This window comes from Gobius niger, assembly GCF_951799975.1.
Source record: "Gobius niger genome assembly, chromosome: 10".
NCBI lineage: Eukaryota > Metazoa > Chordata > Actinopteri > Gobiiformes > Gobiidae > Gobius > Gobius niger.
Genome location: NC_136861.1, coordinates 4,565,610 through 4,590,266, shown reverse-complemented (window position 1 = coordinate 4,590,266; position 24,657 = coordinate 4,565,610). Strand labels below are relative to the sequence as shown.

Sequence of the window (24,657 nt, the reverse complement as noted above, 5' to 3'; positions counted from 1 at the left end):
CAAAAGTTCAACGTGTATGAATACTTTCGAGAGGCTCTGTATCTGTGTGTTGAGAGATATGGGAATCCTCGTTGTCACTATGTATGTGTCACTTGTTTGTGACTCTTGGGCTGTAGAGGTCGGCCCTATGGGAAGTGGATTCATGACCCATAGGGATGGGTCGAGATGGCGTAGGTTGGCCCAGCACCACCAGGACCATCCATGAGCTTCACTGAAAAACTGTTTTTTTAATAACTCAGAAATACAATAATGTAGTTACTGTAATGGAACATACTGTAGTTGTGTCCAAACTTATTTCCAACTTCCCAAAAATCCTCATTTCACAACTTTCACCGTCACAATAAAGCAACAACTTACCTGCTATTGAGCTTTGACCTGAGAATTAGAGAAACAATATCAGTGTCTTTATGACTGCTCTGAAACCAACTACAACATATAGAAACTTGAATAAACAGCATTAAAACAGGATGAGTTGAATCAGGATCTGTGTCTTTAAAAACCTCCGTCAGAAGTTTATGAGAGTCTTTGCACACGCCTCGTCCCAAACCAGGAAACCCGGATCAGACACAAACGTCTGAGTGAAACCTGGAGCCTGGACTGAGGTGAGTCTGAAGGGTTTCTCACATTAAACAATCGTCTCTCAGCTGTTCAGAGCCGGACTGATGACGGCTGTGACCGGAGGATCCTTGTTCTAAATACAATAGTTGTTACTGTGTCATGTGTGGATTCCTGCGCCGTTATTATTCCCTTCGGGACAATTATTAACTTGAACCTTGAACGAAACATAAAACCTGTGGAAATCGTGATATTTCCAAAGAGAAATCCAAGAAAATACAGAAAAACTCAAATATTCTGAACGACATCTGCTTCATCGATCAAAAAGAAGAATTTGCCACTTAAAGATTTACTCACAGTGGAAAAAGTAACAATTATTTTTACTCGACTAAGAAACAGAAACTTCATTATATTTTTACTCAAGTAGAAGTAAAAAGTACTGTATGATAAAACTACTTCAAGAAGTACAAGTTCTTCAAAACGTTACTAAAGTACATGTACTCTCCGTTTCCAAACCTTTTAATAACGACTTTCACTCCATCTGACTCTTTTGTTATGTCTGATCTTCAGAGCTCTTTCCGACATGGCGTCCAGACTGGAGCAGGACCTGACCTGTCCCATCTGCTGTGAGCTCTTCAGAGATCCTGTGGTTCTGACCTGCAGCCACAGCTTCTGTAAGGTCTGTTTGGAGAACTGGTGGGAGGACAAAGTACTGAAGACCTGTCCAGTCTGTAAGAGAAGGTCCTCCAGGGATAATCCACCAACAAACCTGGCCCTAAAGAACCTGGTGGAGACGTTCACAGAGGAGAAAGGGCAGACTGCTCCAGCTGCAGAGCAAACATCTCCATCTCCACAGAAGCCCAAGTGCAGACTTCACTCTGAGAAGCTGCGGCTCTTCTGTCTGGACCATCAGGAGCTGATCTGTCTGGTCTGCAGAGACTCCAGGACTCACAAAGACCACAGGTTCAGACCCATCGAGGAGGCAGCCTCAGACCTGAGAGAGCAGCTGAGGAGAAACATCAAACCTCTACAGGACAAACTGAAGGTAAGAGACCTCCTCCTCCTGTTCCAGTCAGAAGAACGTGTCCACAGAGCTCAGAGGAACATCAACATGTCCTGCTACAGAAAGGGACGTCTGACTCTAAATAACTCTGATGTTTCTCCTCAGGTCCTGGATGAGAGCAGAGCACAGTTTGATGAAGCAGCGGCTCATATCTCACTCCAGACCAAACAAACACAGACACAGATCAGAGCGGAGTTTGAGAAACTGCACCAGTTTCTGAGGGACGAGGAAGAGTCCAGGATGAAGGCTCTGAGGGAGGAAGAGGAGCAGAAGATCCAGAACATGAAGGACAAGATGGCCGCCCTGAGCAGAGACATGGAGGCTCTGTCTGAAGATCTGACCTCAGTGAGAAAAGGAAAGAAGCAGAAGGTCCCAAAGAAGCCAGGGAGACTTAGTGATGGCTTTGTACGTGGATCAGAAAGTTTTGTCTCTGGGACTCACAGCTGGGAAGTGGAGGTCGGGGGTAAGGGCTGGGTTGTGGGTGTGGGTGGAGCAGTTCAGAGAGGAGCGAACACTGAGGTTGGAGGAGGCTGGTTCATATGTTTCACTGATGGTAAATATGCAGCCGTCTCTTACTCAGGCCCAGATAAACGTCTCTCGGTGAAGAACCTGAAGAGAGTTCGAGTGAAGCTGGACTTTGACACAAACACATTGACCTTCACTGACCCGACACAAACACAGACCTTCACACAGTCACAGACTCTTTCACTTGGATCTTTCCAGGTTTACTCACACGTGACGCTCCTCTGAAGATCTCACCAAAGAGCATCACAGTCACAGTGTAGAAGGTTAAAAGAGGTTAAAATGATCAGAACTAAACCACAAAGGTTCCTCACCCACCGCTTTCAAATGTTCCTTTGTTCCAAGTTCCGTAAAGTAAAAGTGGAAAAGCAAATTAACGTCGTCAAAGAAAATCTGTAACTTTTTGTCTCTTTAATAAAAAAATAATCTGTAGATGTTTGAAATTCTGAATCTTCACTTCATGTCATTAAATAAAGTCACATCAGATCATCATCAATTTATTTGTCAAATATTTTTGTCATTTTTTCGTCCATTTTTCATCAAATTTTTGTCATTTTTTTGTCACATTTTTGCAATTTTTTTGTTGGGGATTCAACTCATTTTTGTAACTTTTTTGTAGTTTTTTGTCACATTTTTGTCATTTTTTCGTCACTTTTTAATCACATTTTTTCATCAATTTTTTTATCAAATTCTTGTCAAATTCTTGTGATATTTTTGCCAATTTTTCATCAATTTTTCGTCACTTTTTAGTCAATGTTTTTCTCAGTTTTTTGTCACATTTCCATCATTGTTTTCATCTCAGTTCTGTCGCTATTTCCCAGAAGCTTTTGGATTGGGGTAAAGCCAAACTGGAGAAAACGTGCTCTGTTCAGGCGGGAGTTAAGGGGTTAAATAAGTTTGTGCGGCTCAATTCTCTTCAATAAATGACAAACAAAGTCTTGTTTTCCTAAAAATGTATTACATAAATAATCTGAAATCAGCTCATTTTCACAAATAAAACATGAAAAACACAGTGGAAGTGACTTTCCCCACATTTCCACAGACTTTTATCTCAGCACAAACTCACAGTCTTTGAGGTCGAGCTCCTCCAGCTGAAAAACACACAGAGCTCTGTCAACACCATGATTTACACAAAGGAAAAGGATTTCAGACGAATAATGTCAACTTTAAGTGGTTTAAACGAGACAATACCCTGAGTTCCAAATTATTATGCAAATGACATTTTTCTCAGACTTTCTAAACAGTCGACTCAAATGACAGCTTCATTTTCAAGTCTTAAACCTCTTAACTCCCGCCTGAACCGAGAGCAGTTTCTCCAGTTCAGCTTTACCCAAATCCTGTAGGCCAGTGTAACGCCTCATTTGAAAGCTAAGATCTACAAAACTCATCTAAATGGAACTTTTTCCTCACGTCAGATTTTTTTCCATCATTTTTTGGGGGGTTTTCAACTCATTTTGTAACTTTTTTGTAATTTTTCTTCATTTTTTTTTTCATTTTTTGTCACATTTTTGACGTGTTTTTTTTTTGTCATTTTTCCGTTCATTTTTTTGGTCACTTTTTTGTAATTTTTTTTAATTTTTTAATACATTTTTTTAATCACATTTTTGTCAATTTTTTGTCACTTTTTGTCATTTTGTCGTCGTTTTTTATGTCATTTTTTGATCACATTTTTGTCAATTTTCGTAAATTTTTTGTGACATTTTTCATCAATTTTTCGTCACTTTTTTGTCACATTTCCATCATTGTTCTTGTCTCAGATTTGTCGCTATTTTCACAGCTTTCCTCCAGAAGCTTTTGGATTGAGGTAAAGCCAAACTGGAGAAAATGTACTCGGTTCAGGCGGGAGTTAAGGGGTTGATCTGATGTGTTTGTCTGGCAGAAACCGTCCTCATTGTGGCTTTATCTGCACAAACCCGAGTGTGTCTGAATCATCCACAAATCTCTTAAAGAACAACTAACCCCCAAATCAACTTTTTTTTCTAGCTAAGTTGTATAAATGGGTATCTTATAGTGTTGTCTACGTGTATATGTCACTATTTTAACAATTTAGTGCAAATTTGTTGAAATCCTGTCTTTGTGTCCCAAACCGTCTGTGTGGCGCCATCTGCAGCGAACTGTCGGTACTGCATTTGATTTTTTGAATTCGGCACCCAATTAGCGGAGGGGAGAGAGATGATGTCAGGAGGCGAGAGATGATGTCACGGGCTCTGCCGCTCTGGGGTATAAAAAGGCTCAGTCTCGCTCACGCCCCCGTAGCGAGTTGGTGTTGGAATAACGAGAGAATATTTTCATCGATTGTCAGGTTTGCGATTAGTTGTCATAGCATTTAGGTAGATTTTATTAGGATAGCTTTTTTATTATAAATAAGTGTATAGTTTTAGTAGTGTTAGTTGTTGAATATTGTAGTTGTAATCACTAGTTGCTTTTATTGTTAGATTAGTTAGCTCAATTTAGCTTAGGGCGTTTGTTAGTATTGCTTTTAGTGGTCTATCGTGTATAATTTAATTGTTAGTTGTTAATTGTACTGTGTTAGGATGGGGAGGAAGTGTAGCGTAGTGGGGCTGGAGTTTGCAAAGACCATTTTACGTGCTGATTCCTTCGCCAACTTCACCGAGGTTGAACTGGGCTATGCTAGTCTTCTGCGTTTGAAGAGCGAGGCCGTCCCCACCGACACTCCTGCCCCGCCAACAATGTGAGGTGAGTGAGAAAAATAATGATTTACCCATTTTGGGTTTGGTAGTAATTGCATTGATTGTAGCTGCTGTAAAAAGAGGCACTTGGTTCACTCTGTCCCGGTCATTTCTGTCAGTAGTAGCTACTTTGCTCACAGATTGAGTCATGTACAGTATATAGAATTTTTATGTGCACGTCAGAATAGATCGTTATTGTAGTATCTCAAACAAATTCGCCGGTTTGGCCTCTGATAACACCAATCACATGAGTCGTGTAGATCTGTTGAAAAAATATGGCGTGTAAATAGACTCTGCAGCCTCAGCTCCAGGCGACGTGTCCCGCACTCGCTCACTGTGGCTGAGGAACAGCAGCCACCGGTTATAAGCGCGTCTACTCGCTGCCCGGGGCAGCCTGCTAATGCATCAGTCTGCAAAGTTACGCCAACACTGCGCAAATGTGCACGAGTCTGAGCACCAAACTAATCTAAGTTTGACATGACTGTAGCTTTTGACAGTAGCTACAAGCTAGCCTGTATAGCTAACGTATAGCTAGAACGTACTGTGTGTCGGAGGCTAAACTGACCCGCTCCGTGCGCGCTCTGCTCCCGTTTGATGCTCGACTGCGGTCAGTGAGGAGAGGGCTGACCACTCCAGGTGGACCGTGTGGTCAGTGAGGAGAGGGCTGACCACTCCAGGTGGACCGTGTGGTCAGTGAGGAGAGGGCTGACCACTCCAGGTGGACCGTGTGGTCAGTGAGGAGAGGGCTGACCACTCCAGGTGGACCGTGCGGTCAGTGAGGAGAGGGCTGACCACTCCAGGTGGACCGTGTGGTCAGTGAGGAGAGGGCGCTCACAGATGTGAGCTGTTCTTACGTGGTTTCAGAATCAGTATAGTTGTTATTGCCATTGTTGTTGAACAGGTTCACAAAATAGGATCAATTCTGATAATTATGTTCATGTTGACAAGTTTTCTGAACTGAACCAAAGTTTACACCTATTTGGACGCAGCTATTCAAAATGCCAAACCATTTGGAAGTTTTTAGTAGCCGACTGTAGCCAGAATTAACCTGATACAAATATTTGGTTGATCTGCTATAGGGTGGCATATTCTGAAGTATATCCTAGGTTGTATTCCTATAAATCATCAATACAAACAATGTGTTTGCATGTCACTTGTGTGTGCACTTTATAAATATTATTTATTGTTATGTTTTCAGCCAAAAGTGAGCAGAGAGAAATGTCCAGACTGATCCAGTCATTACAAGGCATGCAAGTGTCCAGGCCAATGTGAAGCCGAGCAGGCGACGCAAAGGTGAAATCTATTTATCCTTTATACAGTACTGTCATTTTATGTATAAAACAGTCTACACTTTTGTTTTTTTTATATACTGTAGTTAGACACAAGTTGTGTAATTACTGCCATTTTAAACGTGTTTTTTTTGTTTGTGTTTTGTACAGCTACTCAAGCCCGGACCGCTTACACAAGCGTCGGTTGTGGGACAGGGGACCTGATGGAAATCCCTCTTCCTGACAGTCCCAGAGCAGCCTCTACACCTTTAAAAAGGAGAAGGTGTGAGGTGTCAGCGTCTGACCCCAGCTTCCACATCGATGACAGTGCCAGCACTGTGAACTGTTCAAGGTACAAAGAAAATCTAGAGTTTTAATTGAAAAAATATATACAGCGTCCTGGTTTTTTGAGGGATGAAATATCCTTTATTTTATATAGCATTCCCACTGAAGTCCCTCCACACAAGGACAAAAAATATATTGTTCTTGAGGACCAACTGCTGGAGCTGTTTAGGCGATGTCCTGTCTGGGTCACTCAACAGTGTCCTCGCTGTGAGTTCTCCAGTCAGTGGTCCAGTCAGCCCATGGTGAACAACATCCCAGCTGGAAACCTACAGCTCTGTGCTGTTCACCAGCTCATCCTTTAGCCAGATTTCAAAGGCACTACAAAAACATTTTGTTTTTCCATATATTATCCGATGATAACAGATGTTTTAATTTTATAGTTCTTGGGGGCCTTCAATATTCAGGGACTGTCAGAGCAGTGCTTCTACAGGCATCAGGCAAAGCTCCTCATCCCTACAGTCAACTGGCAGTGGAAGCTGGAGCAGGAGGACCTCATCAGGGAGGCTCTTGAAAGCGGCTCTGTGTCACTGGGCGGGGACATGCGGGCAGATTCACCTGGTAAATACATTTAATAAACATTTATCTGAAGTATTAAAAGTCAGCTAATGTATAACTTGCATTCATGTAGGACATTCAGCCAAGTATGGCAGTTACACCATGATGAATCTAACGAGTAACAAAGTCATTGACATCGAGCTAGTCAAGGTAAAACATTACAATACAAACATAAATATGTAACTTTGGATAACTGTGCATTATGATAGAACTCATATTCTTATTTTTTTGTCTTATTAGAGCAATGAGGTTGGAAACAGCGTGTGCATGGAGAAGGAGGGGTTTGTGTTTTGTGTCCCAGAGATTGGAAAAAAATGATGCGCTGGGCCAGAAAAGGTGAACGGAGGAAATGACGAGGTGGAAGAAAAGCATTGTGAACCATCTATATGAATCATCTCTACTGGTCACCATCAAAGGCTGTGGCTGAGTGGACATCTGGGCAACTACATTCAGAATGTCCACGGAAAACCCCCTGTCCCCTCGCTGTCTTCACAGGCCTTTGGTTGGGGATGATGCAAGAGTGTGGCCAAAATCAAGTATGTGTAATTACAACTACTCCTCCCAATATCTAATTTATATTGATGTATTTACACTTCACATATCAATTTATTATTCTTTGTAATTCTTTATAATTCTTTGTAGGCACAGCAGCATGCGAGAGACTCTTACTCTTTTGTTAACACCACGTTTTTTGAAAGATTAAGCTAAAATAAGCCCACAATACCACACTTCAAATATTGAGGCATTCCATAGTCTGATTCTCTCACAATAGTCTGGGCCTCTTATTCAAAGGAATGCTGGCCAGGTAATGATTCCTAAAGGTTCAACAAATATTCACTAGTTATTTTATCACTTTGAAATGTTTAGAAAATAGATACTGCATATTAATGTTTATTTGTGAAATTTTAGGGTGCAGGTTGGTGCCTTGAATTTTGATTTAAAAAAGGCAAATCGTCATAGTGTATCCAAAATTCAAGCGTGGAGACTACACAGTGAGAGCCATGAAGACCAGAGCTACCTCAGGTATGTCACATTAAAAACAACACAACCAATGCTTTTACAAGGACAAATGTTTTGTGCTTTGTTTACAGTCTACTTTGACCAACTAATGGCCCTGCTGTTTGAAAGTGTGGTCGAGGATCCTCTCCCATATCAGGAGCACACAGACAAAGGACCTGTGCCTGAACCATTCTGTGCCCATTGGACAACGTAATAGATTAAAATCAATGTTTCATGCAAGATTTAATTGTGGGCAGTAAAAAAAAAATGAAGCCTGTATATGTTCTGTCAGATATGTCACAGGAAGGTATATGCAGCACCACTGTTTCTAGAAGCTGAAAACTTACTGCATGTATATTTATTACAGTTGGTATTGTATAACATAACCAGTCAACTTTGTCTGTTCAATTTGTTTATTGCACACATCTATGTAGGCCAAGTGAGTGGCACATGCAGCTCAACCTCAAGTGAAATGTGAGCTGTAAGTTTGTAGTAAGTTTTACCAAAGAAATTGTGCTATAATTTGGAAATTGCACTGTTGTAAGAGCCAGAAGTGCAGAATCAAGTACTGGTACAAAACAAGATCTATAATTTTCATTAATATTTCAATATTCAACTAAAAAAAGCATACATATAAATACTTCATTATAGTCTTTACTCTACAGTGTCATCATTCAGTGGTAGTTTAGTGTATGTGTTAACGTTGGTTAAACCTTTTAGTTCACTAAATTTAGTAATAGAAATTACTTCAGGCTATTTACTTAGGGCTAACTGGCTCTTTGGGTTCACAATGTTACAGTCAAGCCTTTAGAGAAACATGACCTGAATGATTCTGTCTCACATCTTCAATGGCAAACCAAAAACAATTTCAAAAAGACAGTGTTCCTGCTCAATAATACAGGCCTACATTTATTTATTTGATATGTTTTGTGCACTTTGCTGTAAGAAAAATAATAAAAATCTTTGTAACACAAATAGCCACGTCTCTATATCACACACTCTGCTGAGGACACTGAGATACATCTCCCATGTTAACGTAGACCACAGCAAAAGTCTACATCTAAAATAGATCGGTAAATTCTGAAGCAGCCAGGACAGTTACGTCCCTTAGCTGCGATGCTAACGTCGATCGAGCTCAATGCTAAGCCGCTAGCTTTGTAAATGACAGAGGAATAAATGAGCCAGCGCCTCAGGTACAAGGCCGCTGTCTGCCACGATGCCCCCCCTGTGTAGAGAGAGCTGTCGAGCTGTCCCAGTGGAACAAGTTGCTAAATAAGTTAGCTCGCTGGAACTCCATGCTCCCATGCTCGGACTTTGTTTACGAGGAGCGCTGCAGGTGCAGCGTCGAAGTCAGAAGCCTCAAGCCCCTCCCACCCCTCACCCCTCCCGCGTGCCCCTTAGTCCTCCAGGCAACGCCCCCTTTCTGTTGAGATTTTCAAATCTGAGGCTCTGATACTGAGGCTCTGGAAGGAGGGGTTAGTAGCCCTTTAACGATGATTACGCTTAATCTTTCATGAAATATCGAAGGTTTTCAGACCTAGACCAAACTATTTCACGCTTTTCCTCAGCAGAGAGATCATTTTTCTTTCCCTTATTGCTTGTAAATGATGATCTGCTTAATAAAGTGGAACATCCTTTTTCAGTAGTTTTTCCCTTTACTGGACTTAAGGCGAGACACGGCAGGTGAAAGTATTGATTTTTCACGCAGTGGTGGAAGTGGAGATTTTTATCTGTTTTCCTCCCTTTACATCTTAGTTTTCATGTCAGATATAAAAATGATGTTTATTTTATGATGTTTTGTCTGCGAGGTGGGGGCGACCCGGAAGTAGAAAGGCCGTCTTTCCCGCGGGTTTTCATTCATAAATATTGACAGATTTGACATCCACGTGTCCTGCTAAGGGGCCCCGTGATGACGCTTTCACCCAAATATGGTGTTTTTCCTCCTACGAGACGCTGGAGCGGAAAAGTGGAAGAACGGGCCGAGCATGCGCACTCGCTACAAAACTTCAGGGCTGGTTTTCTCTGAATGAGAGAAGCCGCACTCGGGCAGAGCCTGAGCCCTTATAGAAGCTCCCACAGACTCCACACTTTACAGTCTGAGACACAACAAGATTCTGAAGGTTTTTTCAGAGGGATTTTTCAATATCTAATTCCTAGCCTGATTTATTCAGCTTTGAAACCAAAAAAACAGGCGGAATTTTAGTTTTTACAGATTTTTTCACTGATGACTAATTACTAATATGTCAATAAAATAAAACCATAACATTTTAATCTGGCTCAATTCATTATTTTGATTTCGTTGCACAAAATATAGGCAATTTTGGCCATTTTAATGCTCAAAATGCCTTATTTTATGTGAACATAAAAAAACAACATAAAATGACAGAAAAAGTGCAATACATTTTTTTCTCATATATATATCTGTGATGTTCAGCAAAAGTTTCAAATTGACATTATTTTTTTTCCCCCTATTTCCCCCTACCTGCAGTGTCTCGCCTTAACCTGAAAACTAATCATCCCAGGTCTCTGAGACACAAAACCATCCACGAGTTTCATTGAAAGCTTCTACAATTTGCATAATCATTTGGAACTCGTATGAGCCTAAAGTCTCTGCACTTTGTCCTTTCACTAAAGATAAAGCTGCAGGTTGAAAACCCTGAAGTGCGACTTGCCTGAAGTGGAGTTTAAGTTTAGATTTTGTTCTCTGGGGCTGCACTTTCCTGGATAATATCTAGTCTCACTGTTCCTGACGAGTATTGTGACAGAGAACAGAGCAGCTGTTTGTGTTGTGAAATGACGCTCTTTTTTAACCTGACCTGGAGTCCTCGGGGCGTGTGCTCCGGGGCCGTCCCGCTGCAGCACAGCAGGGTGAAGGGCCGCTCTCCGGTCCAGGGATTCTCTTTAAAGCACAGAGAGAAGACTTTGGCCTGAACGAACACGTCCCAGTCTGACGGGTGCTGCTCCGTCAGCTCCTGCACCATCCTGAAGGAGACGGGAGAAGAAACGGTGCACAGGTGTTTAACATGAACAAATCAGATCTACCACATTGTTTAACCCCTTAACCCCCACCTGAACGGATCCCATTTTCTCCAGTTTGGCTTTACCCGAATCAAAAAGCTTTTTGGGGAAAAAGCACCAAAACAGCCACAAAAAATGAGAAGAAAACAAGGATGTAAACGCGACAAAAAAGTGACAAAAATTCAACAAAAATTCAACAAAAAAGTGACAAAAAAGTGACAAAAATTCAACAAAAAAGTGACAAAATTTCAACAAAATTCAACAAAAAAGTGACAAAAAATCAACAAAAAAGTGACAAAATTTCAACAAAAAAGTGACAAAAAAGTGAAAAAAATTCAACAAAAAAAGTGACAAAAATTCAACAAAAAAGTGACAAAAAAGTGACAAAAATTCAACAAAAAAGTGACAAAAAATAAACAAAAAAGTGACAAAAAAGTGACAAAAATTCAACAAAAAAGTGACGAAAATTCAACAAAAAAGTGACAAAAAATAAACAAAAAAGTGACAAAAATGTGACAAAAAATTCAACAAAAAAGTGACCAAAAATCAACAAAAAAGTGACCAAAAATCAACAAAAAAGTAACAAAAAAGTGACAAAAACTAAAAAAAAAACCACACCCAGATCTACCACATTGTTTAACCTCTTAACTCCCGCCTGAACGGATCCCATTTTCTCCAGTTTGGCTTTACCCGAATCAAAAAGCATCTTGGGGAAAAAGCACCAAAACAGCCACAAAAAATGAGAAGAAAATGAGGATGTAAACGCAACAAAAATGTGACAAAAATGTAACAAAAATTCAACAAAAATTCAACAAAAAAGTGACAAAAAAGTGACAAAAAAGTGACAAAAATCCAACAAAAAAGTGACAAAATTTCAACAAAATTCAACAAAAAAGTGACAAAATTTCAACAAAAATGTGACAAAAAAGTGAAAAAATGTCAACAAAAAATCAACAAAAAAGTGACAAAAATTCAACAAAAAAGTGACAAAAAAGTGACAAAAATTCAACAAAAAAGCGACAAAAAAGTGACAAAAATTCAACAAAAAAGTGACAAAAATTCAACAAAAAAGTGACAAAAAAGTGACAAAAATTCAACAAAAAAGTGGCAAAAAATAAACAAAAAAGTGACAAAAATTCAACAAAAAAGTGACAAAAAAGTGACAAAAAATAAACAAAAAAGTGACAAAAATGTGACAAAAAATTCAACAAAAAAGTGACAAAGAATCAACAAAAACGTGACCAAAAATCAACAAAAAAGTGACAAAAACTAAAAAAAAAAAACACACAAAAAAACCCTAAAAAAGAGACACAACACAGCAACAACGTGAGGAAAAAGATCAGTTTTGTGGGTCTTAGCTTTCAAATGAGGTGTTACACAGGCCTACAGCCAAAGAGGACAGAATGCATTGGGTTTGGGCGGGTGGTAAGAGGTCAAAGGTCAGACTGTCTGTATAGTTAGAGTACGAAGAGGACGGACCTGTCGATGATCTGCTGCGTGGGCAGGTCCACGGAGCCGGTCCGGTGATGGTGAACCACGAGCGGGAATTCAACCTTCAGCTCTGCCTTCAGCTGCTGGTTTATCTGCAAACAGAGAAAACCCTTTAGGATCAATAAAACCTTTGCTCCAACACCGGTAACTGAGCCGAGACCGACCGAGGGAAGCGCCTCCAAACCCGGCCACTCTCTGTGCGGCTCCAACACCGGTAACTGAGCCGAGGCGTCTGCGCAGACTGACCGAGGGAAGCGCCTCTAAACCCGGACACTCTGAGCGGCTCCAACACCGGTAACTGAGCCGAGGCGTCTGCGCAGACTGACCGAGGGAAGCGCCTCTAAACCCGGCTAGCTACTCTCTGAGCGGCTCCAACACCGGTAACTGAGCCGAGGCGTCTGCGCACACTGACCGAGGGAAGCGCCTCTAAACCCGGCTACTCTCTGAGCGGCTCCAACACCGGTAACTGAGCCGAGGCGTCTGCGCAGACTGACCGAGGGAAGCGCCTCTAAACCCGGCCACTCTCTGAGCGGCTCCAACACCGGTAACTGAGCCGAGGCGTCTGCGCAGACTGACCGAGGGAAGCGCCTCTAAACCCGGCTACTCTCTGAGCGGCTCCAACACCGGTAACTGAGCCGAGGCGTCTGCGCAGACTGACCGAGGGAAGCACCTCTAAACCCGGCCACTCTCTGAGCGGCTCCAACACCGGTAACTGAGCCGAGGCGTCTGCGCAGACTGACCGAGGGAAGCGCCTCTAAACCCGGCCACTCTCTGAGCGGCTCCAACACCGGTAACTGAGCCGAGGCGTCTGCGCAGACTGACCGAGGGAAGCGCCTCTAAACCCGGCCACTCTCTGAGCGGCTCCAACACCGGTAACTGAGCCGAGGCGTCTGCGCAGACTGACCGAGGGAAGCGCCTCTAAACCCGGCTAGCTACTCTCTGAGCGGCTCCAACACCGGTAACTAAGACAAGGGGTCTGCGCAGACTGACCGAGGGAAGCGCCTCTAAACCCGGCCACTCTCTGAGCGGCTCCAACACCAGTAACTGAGCCGAGCCGTCTGCGCAGACCGACCGAGGGAAGCGCCTCTAAACCCGGCCACTCTCTGAGCGGCTCCAACACCGGTAACTAAGACAAGGCGTCTGCGCAGACTGACCGAGGGAAGCGCCTCTAAACCCGGCCACTCTCTGTGCGGCTCCAACACCGGTAACTGAGCCGAGGCGTCTGCGCAGACTGACCGAGGGAAGCGCCTCTAAACCCGGCTAGCTACTCTCTGAGCGGCTCCAACACCGGTAACTGAGCCGAGGCGTCTGCGCAGACCGACCGAGGGAAGCGCCTCTAAACCCGGCCACTCTCTGAGCGGCTCCAACACCGGTAACTGAGCCGAGGCGTCTGCGCAGACTGACCGAGGGAAGCGCCTCTAAACCCGGCCACTCTCTGAGCGGCTCCAACACCGGTAACTGAGCCGAGGCGTCTGCGCAGACTGACCGAGAGAAGCGCCTCTAAACCCGGCTAGCTACTCTCTGAGCGGCTCCAACACCGGTAACTAAGACAAGGCGTCTGCGCAGACTGACCGAGGGAAGCGCCTCTAAACCCGGCCACTCTCTGTGCGGCTCCAACACCGGTAACTAAGCCGAGGCGTCTGCGCAGACTGACCGAGGGAAGCGCCTCTGAACCCGGCCACTCTCTGAGCGGCTCCACCGGTAACTGAGCCGAGGCGTCTGCGCAGACTGACCGAGGGAAGCGCCTCTAAACCCGGACACTCTCTGAGCGGCTCCAACACCGGTAACTGAGCCGAGGCGTCTGCGCAGACTGACCGAGGGAAGCGCCTCTAAACCCGGCCTCTCTCTGAGCGGCTCCAACACCGGTAACTGAGCCGAGGCGTCTGCGCAGACTGACCGAGGGAAGCGCCTCTAAACCCGGACACTCTCTGAGCAGCTCCAACACCGGTAACTAAGCCGAGGCGTCTGCGCAGACTGACCGAGGGAAGCGCCTCTAAACCCGGCTACTCTCAAACGTATTATCTGTTCTTAACACACTTATATAAAAGTAAATGTACCTGTAGTTCGCAGTTTTCTTGGTAAATGTGACGAAGCACGAAGAAAAAGCGTAACATATCCAGACAGCGATGATGGCGCTTCGACTGCGCTTTGTAAAACGGGCTAAAGGCGTAAATCAAAACTTTTTTTGATAGAAATATTGAACCTTTTTTAATATTTAGGCCTGTCTCGAAAACACTTTGTTTTGTTAGTCACTGACTTTGGTGACATGTTTAATGTATTTTTCTATATTCTCTCTTCATATTTTCACGCACGGTGAGCTGCCACGGTTCATTAGTCTGGAAGTTGACTTTTACTGTTCATATAATGCGTTTGTACATCTGTATTTTGTATTTCTTTGATCAGCCTTGCTTTATAAATAAACTGGATTGGGAAAAAACATGCAGTCTTTGCGTATAATTTCTGAACCATAAGAGACTGATTAACCTCTTAACTCCCGCCTGAACCGAGAACATCTTTTTCCTCACGTCATCAGATTTTTTTTCCATCATTTTTTTGTTGGGTATTCAACTCATTTTTGTAACTTTTTTTCAAATTTTTTTCAATTTTTTGTCACTTTTTCATCCATTTTTCATCATTTTTTTGTGATTTTTTTGTGATTTTTTTTGTCATGTTTTGTCACATTTTGTCATTTATTCGTCAATTTTCTTTTTATCAAAGTTTTGTCATTTTTTTTCGTCAATTTTTTATCTATTTTTTGTCTTTTTTTGTCACATTTTTGTGTCACATTTTTGTCATTTTTTGGGCGAATTTTGATCACATTTTTGTTTGTTTTTTTGTCACATTATTTGTCAATTTGTTGTGACATTTTTGTGACATTTTTGTGTGTTTTTATGTCACATTATTTGTCATTTTTGTGTCAATTTCTTGTGACATTTTTGTGACATTTTTGCCACTTTTTCATCAATTTTTCGTCACTTTTTTGTCACATTTCCATCATTGTTTTCGTCTCAGTTTTGTTGCTATTTTCACACCTTTTTCCCAGAAGCTTTTGGATTGGGGTAAAGCCAAACTGGAGAAAACGTGCTCGGTTCAGGTGGGAGTTAAGGGGTTAAATGTCTTTCAAACGCCCTCTGAAGAATCCACTAAACATGACCACACGGCGCCCCCTGCTGACGCACCTGTGTGACGGTGGGCAGGGGCAGGCGGGACAGGATCCTCAGGGGGAACCCGAAGTGCCGCACGGCCTCCAGCAGGTGCTCCGCCGTGTGCTGGGGCTGCAGAGACTCCACGGGCCACGCCTCGATCCACTTGGAGGAGTAATCCAGCAGCGTGAGGAGGAAGCGGTGCCCGGAGGAGGTGAGGGGCAGGGGCCCGCGGAGGTCCAGGCCCAGCCACTGCCAGGGGCCACACACCTGACACACACACGGGGCAAGAGGGCATTTAAACAGGGAGTTCACAGACGTGCAGTTCATATTTCAGTCCATGAGCACTTTCTCCACTTCATCTTTACCCAAATCTAACAGCGTCTCACCTGGAGTTTACATTGTGTTGTGTCTGTGTGTTCTGCTCCTAACGGGTCACCCCAGCGACATCAGGATGGGTCAGATGCCGAGGACAAATTCCATTGTACAGTTGTTGTATAATGACAAATAAAGAACTTTAACCTTAACCTCTTAACTCCCACCTGAACATGTTTTCTCCTGTTCTCCAAATTCTCCAGATCTAAAAGCTTCTTCAAAATAGCGACAAAAACGTGAAGAAAATGAGGATGTAAATTGACAAAAAAGCAAAAATCCAGGAAAAAAGTGACAGAAATCCAGGAAAAAAGTGACAAAAATCCAGGAAAAAAGAGACAAAAATCCAACAAAAAAATGACACAAATCCAGCAAAAAAAATTGACACAAATCCAGCAAAAAAAATAATAATCCAGCAAAAAAGTGACAAAAATCCAGGATAAAAGTGACAAAAATCCAGCAAAAAAGTGTCAAAAATCCAGCAAAAAAATGACACAAATCCAGCAAAAAAAATTGACACAAATCCAGCAAAAAAAATAATAATCCAGCAAAAAAGTGACAAAAATCCAGGATAAAAGTGACAAAAATCCAGGAAAAAAGTGTCAAAAATCCAGCAAAAAAAATTGACAAAAATCCAGCAAAAAGTAACAAAAATCCATTGAATTTTTGTCATATTTTTGGTTGAATTTTTGTCACATTTTTGTTGATTTTTTGTCACATTTTTGTTGAGTTTTTGTCACATTTTTGTTGAGTTTTTGTCACATTTTTGTCATTTTTTGTAGAATTTTTGTCACATTTTTGTAGAATTTTTCTCACATTTTTATCATTTTTTGTAGTTTTTGTCACATCTTTGTTGAATTTTTGTTTTTGTGTTTTCTTGTTAATTTTAATTTTTTGTGGCTATTTTGGTGCTTTTTTCCCAAGAAGCTTTTTGATTAGGGTAAAGCCAAACTGGATCTAATGGGATCCATTCAGGTGGGAGTTAAGAGGTTAAAACCTACACGAGCCGTATTATAGTCATTACTTGCCCTTTTGAACAAAATGAGAAGTGTCACGGAGCTGAGGGAGAACTCTTTCTCTGGGATCTACAGAGACACTGCTCGACTGCGGCTCCGAGGTTCAGTCCTGATGGGTGCGTCGTCTCCAGAGAGAGTGCATTTTTAGAGTTAAAGTACTCTAAAACTTCAGGAATTCCAAACAGAACTCCCACATCACGTCATACATTACGTACAGCACTGGCATTTGTAGAAGGTGGTGCTTTACTTGGGCTAAAATTGGCAGGTTCGGCCCTTTTCAGTCTTTTTACACTGAAGAAAGTCAGCCCTCCAACAAGAGAACTTGCCTGGCCCCAGAGAGTCAAATATCTTACATGACCAAAGAACTCACCTCGATGACGTTTCTGGAGCCCTTTGCTTCATCCTGAGAAACAGACGACATTATTATTAGACGTTTAATCACATTTTTACACATGATTAAACGACTTACTGTGGCGTTGTCTGCGGCCCATTGGATGTCCTGCAAACAAAACAAATACAATACAGAGAAATGTACTTTATCAACAAAGAAACTGTTCTCTCAGCTCTGCCTCATGTACTTGTGAAACGCAGTAGTTCCCGTGGAAAAAATGTGGGAAAGAGTGGATCTTCATCAGCTCCTCGTCGACGATGACGCTCCAGGGCTCCGGAGGCTCAGACTCTCTGTAAAAACACAGGAGACACTGTTAAATAAAAACGAGAACAAGGAGAAAGGAAACACATCTGCCACGGTTTAAACTGTTTACAGAGCTGGATACGACAGGATACTTTTACAGTTATCTTTTAACAGCTATCTTCATGAGCAAATTAACCCCTTAACTCCCACCTGAACCGAGCATGTTTTCTCCAGTTTGGCTTTACCCCAGTCCAAAAGCTTCTGGAAAAAAGGTGTGAAAAAAGCAACAAAACTGAGAAGAAAACAATGATGGAAATGTGACAAAAATGTCACAAGAAATTGACAAAAAATGGACAAAAAAATGACAAAAATGTGATAAAATGTGACAAAAAATTACAAAAATGTGATAAAAATTGACAAAAATTACAAAAAAAAATGACAAAAATGTAACAAAATGTGACAAAATGTGACAAAAAAGTTACAAAAATGAGTTGAATACCCAACAAAAACATGATGGAAAAAAAATCTGATGACGTGAGGAAAATGATACTCTCGGTTCAGGCGAGACAGGGGCCGGGTCTCTAACAGAGGCCGGGTTCGCGGCTGGCGGAGGCAAATTAAAGCCGGTCTCTAAAACAGGCCGGGGCTTTTATTAGAAACTATAGCAGTAGAAATATTCCCCATGTTAGGAATTTGTCTCATCCTGGTGTAAATGAAATCTCACGTGCAGGAAGTAACAAACGGGAACCCGGGCCGAGGGCGACGCTGCGGAGGAGCTGATCCGAGCGTAACTTTGACACAGATTTAGACACTTTTCAAACCTCCTGTGACGATATTTGGAAACAGGGAAACAAATGTTTCTGACCCTCCAGGGTTTTAATAAAGTCTCCATCGCGTCTTCAAAGCACGTCCAGCTGCTCCGTGTGCAGGTCAGTCCCGCCTCAAAATAACTCCTCCCATCAGCGCGAGCGTCTCGTCTTCTCTCGGGTCAGTCTCATGATCGATCACAAACACAAACGCTCCGTCTAAACTCGCCTTTCACACAAGATGACAACAAATAATCCGGTCCGCGGTAAAAACGAAACAGAACCTGCAGTGACACTGATGTCAAAGCTCCGCTAACAGCAACGAAACACTTCCTGTTGTCCCGACAAAATAAAAGGCGTCAATGTTCCAGCCGCTGGGAGAGGGTTTGAAATGTTCGTTAATAAATGAACCTAATATTTTAGGTGCAAATGGACACAAATCTCGTTTTTCTTCATTTTCCTGGTCGTCCGTTTTGCTCAAATAGAAATAAAGGCCTGTCTCTAATTGTGGCCTGGTTCCAATAAAGGCCTGGTCCTGGATGCCGTTGAGTAAATAAAGGCCCCGGCCTGTATTAGAGCATTTTCGGTAAGCACGTCGACAACGCAGCAAAAAGTTTACAGTATCAGTACGCTCTGCTGGTGGGAAACGAACCTGTGACCCTCCTGCGTCTCCTCCCTGTGGGCAGCAGGTGGCGCTGCTTCAGTCTCTGTGGTCTGTGACTCCGGAGCGCGGTTCTTCGGAGGTCGACCTCGAGGCTGTTGGCGCCAAAACCAGACTTTTACCATCATTAAATCATTCAGCAAAAATCTAAACACTGGAGGAGCTTCTCACCTTTCCCTTCTTACTTTTGGAGGAAGTCACAGAGTTTTTGTTTGAAACCTGAAAAAAATAAACAGAGAACGTTGTGTGAGTGTGTTATTTTTGGTAGCAAATTGCTTTTATTTGGCCAGGCACATTTTTGTTGACTGATGCCGATACGCACGGCCGATATTTTTGGAAGATTTTTCCAAATGTCTGGTCTATAATCCTGTAAAAACCTAAATACTTGGCCACTCCAGCAGGGAACGATTTTATTTTATTACTTTAGGTCAGGGGTCGGCATGTTTTCTTGGCAGAGGCCGATTTTCTTTATTGTAAACAGACCGAATAGCCCAAAGTAAAGCACAACACTGGAAAAATGACCATCTTAAATGAGATAAATGACTTAAAATTGCTTGAATTAAAGTTCTTCTATGTTGAATTTGAGTCGGTTTGAACTAATCCAAGATACAAACGCTGTAGCGCCGATGGAACAAGAATAAAACCCACTTGGAATCAGACTGTTTTTCACTTGAATTACACAAAATGATCTGAATTAAGAGAATAACTTGTACTAGAGGTTTTATCTCATCTAAGACCAGACCAAATCTACTCAAACCTTAGATTTAATCTCATAATTCAAGTAGATTTCATTTCTTCCTCGATTATTCTTTCTCCAGTGCTCTTCCTTCAAATGCCAGTGTTGTGCATAATATATGACCTACAGTGTTTCTACCTTTTTTTCTCCCATTTAACTCTAATAATGTTAAAAGTACTCTCTGATTTGTGTGATAATGTTTCTCATCTGTGCTGAAGGGCCGGATTTGGCCCCCGGGCCTGACGTTGCCCCTGCTTTAGGTGATTCAATCATATTTTCTGTCCCAGCTTTGATTAGCTTCCATTAGCATTAGCATACTGTTGCTAACCACGGCATTTTTTACTCAGCGATCAAAAATACAGTTGGGGATGTTAAAACTAACAAGGGCTGAAACGACTAATCGATTAATCGACGACTAATCGATTAATCGTTTTCTGTTTCACACAGACTAAAATGGAGCAAAAATTACATAAAAATGTAGTATTTTTGATGAAAACCTACTTTGATTGTATATTTAGGGTCTGCAGTATTTTGTACATTGTAAATTTCATTAATAGAGCCTTCAAAAAACATTTCCCTTTAGTTCACTCCATCAACACATTCTCAAGCAGCGCCATTTAAGCTATAATGTGATAAAAAAAATTAGAAAAAATACAATTTTCCTGCACCATTCACAGCCAAGCGATTAATCGATTAATTGTAAAAATAATCGATAGATTAATTGATTACAAAATAATCGTTAGTTGCAGCCCTAAAACTAACTCACGCAGCATGTCCATATTAACTGAGGTTTAGTGAAACTTGTATTTAAAGCAGTGCTATGTAACTCTTGCCTCTAGAGGCCATAAGCGCAACTGCAGGTGTCGTAGGAAGTTGCAATTTTTTTACTTATTAACTCATTTCAATTGACATCTATAGACGTCATTGGCAGTCAATGAGTTAATTGTCCGTCAGAGTAAATACTACACTGACAGAAAGACAAAGGAAGAGAGGGATATTGTACATCCAATGGCACAATGGAAAAATATGTTTTCACTCAAACTTGGCTGTAAATACTGTTTAAGTGGCGCTAGCCCGCAGTTAGCTTTGCTCGTTAGCATGCTAGCTTCTTCTTCGTGATTCCATTAGTGTGTATTGGTGACTCTGGTCCGGTGGCAGTGAAGTTGCAATTGTAGTTTTCTGGCCAGAGACACCAGGGGGAGATGAAAGACCCTCCACTCATTCAATGAACGTTTCGAAGTGACGTATTACCCCCAGAGGGACTACGGAAAGGATTTATTAAGGTAAAAAAGTTACTGAGTGTTGCTTTAACCTCTTAACTCCCGCCTGAACCGAGAGGATCTTTTTCCTCACGTGATCAGATTTTTTTTCCATCATTTTTTTGTTGGGTATTCAATTCATTTTTGTAACTTTTTTGTAATTTTTTCGTAATTTTTTGTAACATATTTTTGTAATTTTTTTTGGTCATTTTTTGTCACATTTCGGTCCAATTTTTTTATCACATTTTTGTCATTTTTTGGTCCAATTTTTACCACATTTTTGTATTTTTTTTGTCACATTTGTCATTTTTTTTGTCATTTTTTGTCACTTTTATTTTTTCGTCTATTTTTTCGTCAATTTTTTGGTCACATTTTTTGGTCATTTTTTGTCATATTTTTGTCCAATTTTTGTCGTTTTTTTTGGTCAAATTTTTTGTCACATTTCTGTCATTTTTTATCAAATTTTCATCATTTTTTGTGTGACATTTGTGTGTCATTTTTGCCAATTTTTCGTCACTTTTTTGTCAATGTTTTCTCACTTTTTTGTCACATTTCCATCATTGTTTTCGTCTCAGTTTTGTTGCTATTTTCACACCTCTTTTCCAGAAGCTTTTGGATTGGGGTAAAGCCAAACTGGAGAAAATGTGCTCGGTTCAGGTGGGAGTTAAGGGGTTAACAAACTTGTAGTCAACCATTTTTCATCGCAATGTTTCTCCGAGGAAGCTGTGGGAGAACTCTCACAGCGTCTCTATCACGTTCAGTTCTGGAAATATCGGCTTTTATCGGAGCTAGATCGGCCGATATTGCAAAATCCCCCAGATATATCGACGTCTAACCAGCTCAGTTTTTCCCATTGTCTGAAGTCCTGACCTGGATTGTGCCGCGTCCCCGCGTGGCCACGGCCTCGGCAGCTGAGGTGAACATCGTGGGCACGGCGTCCTCTTTGAGCGTCACGGATTTCCCCGTTCGGTCCAAGTGCTGCTCCTCGAAGTGACGGATGCACAGCACGGAAAACCGAGACGGCGCCCAGTCCTCGCGCCTCATGCTCTGCAGCCATCGCTTCAGCTTCTTAGGGTTGTAGAGAGGAAACCTGCGCAGGTCAGAGACACAGGGGCGTTACGAGGGGAGGGGCTAAGCTACGATACCAGAGGACAAAACGACCGGTAAATTAATATCAACTCCCATCATGTCGTCATCACGTTAGGTTAAGTCCCCAAATCCATGAGGTTTCCCATGTGGCTTCTCCAAATCTAAAAGGTTCTTCAAAACAGCGATAAAAAAGAAAAAAAGAAAATGAGGATGTAAACACAACAAAAAAGCGCTAAAAAGTGACCAAAGATAAAGTGACAAAAATGACAAAAACTCAACAAAAAGGTCACAAAATGGCAGTAAAAAAATGACAATAATCCAGCAAAAAAAAAAGATAAAAATCCATCAGAAAAATGACAAAAATCCAGCAGAAAAAAGACAAAAATCCAGCAAAAAAATAAAAAAAAATCCAACAAAAAAGTGACAAAAATCCAACAGAAAAATGACAAAAATCCAGAAGAAAAAAGACAAAAATACAGCAAAAAAATGACAAAAATACAGCAAAAAAATACAAAAATCCAGCAGAAAAATGACAAAAATCCATCAAAAAATGACAATAATCCAGCAAAAAAAGACAAAAAAAGACAAAAAAAACACATTAGGGGAAAAAAAAGTGACGACAATGGCAAAGAGGAGAGAATGCATTTGGTTGTGGCGGGTGGTAAGAGGTTAAGCTCTTCACCCCCGCCTGAACCGAGCGCATTTTCCCCAGTTTGGCTTTATCCAAATCTTAAAGCTTCTGGAAAAAAGTGTCAAAATTATGAAGAAAACGAGGATGAAAACGCAACAAAAAAGTGATGAAATGGCAAAAAAAAAGAGCGTGAGAAATGTGACAATGTGAAAAGAAATCCATTAAAATAGAGACGAAAACAAAATGTAAACGAGATGAAAACACGGCAAAAAAAGCCTTAAAAAAGCGGAAACAATGTGACATAAAAAGGTTTCAGTTATGTGGGTCTCAGCTTTCAAATTAATCGATAATCTTCAGTTCAGAATGTTTTAGATTTGGGTAAAGCTGAACTGGAGAAAATGTGCTCGGTTCAGGTTAACCTCTTAACTCCCACCTGAACGGAGCACATTTTCTCCAGTTCGGCTTTACCCAAATGTAAAAGCTTCTTGAGAAAAAAACACCAAAACAGCCACAAAAAAATGAGAAGAAAACAAGGATGTAAACGCAACAAAAAAGTGACAAAAAAAATCAACAAAAATGTGACAAAAATTCAACAAAAAAATGACCAAAAAAAAAATGTGACCAAAATAAAAAAAATAAAACATACAAAAGGTGACACAACACAGCAACAACGTGAGGAAAAAGATCAGTTTTGTGGGTCTTAGCTTTCAAATGAGGTGTTACACAGACTTATATAATGGGCAAAGAGGACAGAAGGTTCAGGCGGGTGGTAAGAGGTTCAGTAATACTTTGTTCTCATTTAAATAAACTCTAGTCATGTTTTGGTCCTAATTAACACATTTTGTTGACAAAAAAATGTTGTTTGTGGAAAAGTGGAACAGACAGGCTTCCCTTCCTGTCTTTTTAAATGTATTTCCATTATTCTTCAGAAATGTGATAAGTGTGATATGCATTTTTATTTTTCTATTCATTTACTTTTCTGATAGATCACACACTAAATGTTTTCTTTTTCACAAATTTTCCTGATCTTATTCAGATACTTTTGATATTTTGATGGCTAATACACTTTCATATTCAAATCAAAGTACAAGAGTAACTAACAGATGACTGATTGACTGTACTTGTGATGATTTTATGGGTTTTTAATTGTAATCATTTAAATAGCTGCACATTACAGCAGCCCTTTACCATGCAAATAGATCTCACTGTTCTCTAATATACCCTAACTTTAGGTCACGGAATTATTTGTTAGAACTTATAAGCGAGATATACAGTTTAAAAATAGTTAAAACACCGCAGGCTCAATCTCTTTCAGTAAAGAGTCTCTGGTGATTCTGATCTAAACGGAATTTTCTTTGACTTACTTGAAGAATTTGATGTCTGACTCACTGGAGCTGTCGCAGTTTTCCGCACAGCATTTATACCTCCCCATTTAGACAGTTTCCTCAACACATAAACACAAAAAAATACAAAAATGTAGCAGTTTTGGATCAGACGTCGCTGCGTTAGCATTTAGCAACAATAGCATGCTAACATCCGGGCGCAGCTACCACAATAAACTCCCGCCTTTACATACAATTTGATTAATATTCTAGTTTTAAAAGCGTACATGGGAATTAAAACACGCGAGATTAATTCACATAAGCTTATATTTCATTAAACTAGTCATAGTGAGCGTTTATGAATGAAAAACGTACATAAAATGACGCTTTCCGGTTGGTTTTGATGTTAGCTTTACGTTAGCATTTACAGGAAGTCGTAGCCAATTCTTCTTCTAGGGTTTGCGGCGGGTAAACAAACTTTA

General features: G+C 41.2%; 2 protein-coding genes across 2 annotated transcripts; one reads left to right on the top strand and one right to left on the bottom strand.

The window, feature by feature from the left end:
- Positions 1 to 1,138: 1,138 nt before the first annotated feature.
- On the top strand, positions 1,139 to 2,368 carry LOC306969173 (E3 ubiquitin-protein ligase TRIM35-like; the record flags this gene model as incomplete). Its single annotated transcript, XM_079564773.1, has 2 exons — positions 1,139 to 1,594; positions 1,724 to 2,368. The coding sequence occupies 2 exons, from the start codon at positions 1,139 to 1,141 to the stop codon at positions 2,366 to 2,368; spliced, it is 1,101 nt and encodes a 366-aa protein (XP_079420899.1).
- Positions 2,369 to 3,156: 788 nt separating this feature from the next.
- LOC306969172 (uncharacterized protein) lies at positions 3,157 to 24,362 on the bottom strand. The gene is made up of 11 exons (XM_079564772.1): positions 24,218 to 24,362; positions 22,004 to 22,223; positions 19,310 to 19,357; positions 19,130 to 19,233; positions 17,616 to 17,718; positions 17,507 to 17,536; positions 17,408 to 17,440; positions 15,686 to 15,919; positions 12,495 to 12,598; positions 10,814 to 10,979; positions 3,157 to 3,231 (listed from the first exon to the last, which is right to left on the bottom strand). Exons 1-11 carry the CDS (start codon positions 24,283 to 24,285, stop codon positions 3,187 to 3,189), a joined length of 1,155 nt encoding a protein of 384 aa, XP_079420898.1. The 5' UTR covers positions 24,286 to 24,362; the 3' UTR covers positions 3,157 to 3,186.
- Positions 24,363 to 24,657: the final 295 nt, after the last annotated feature.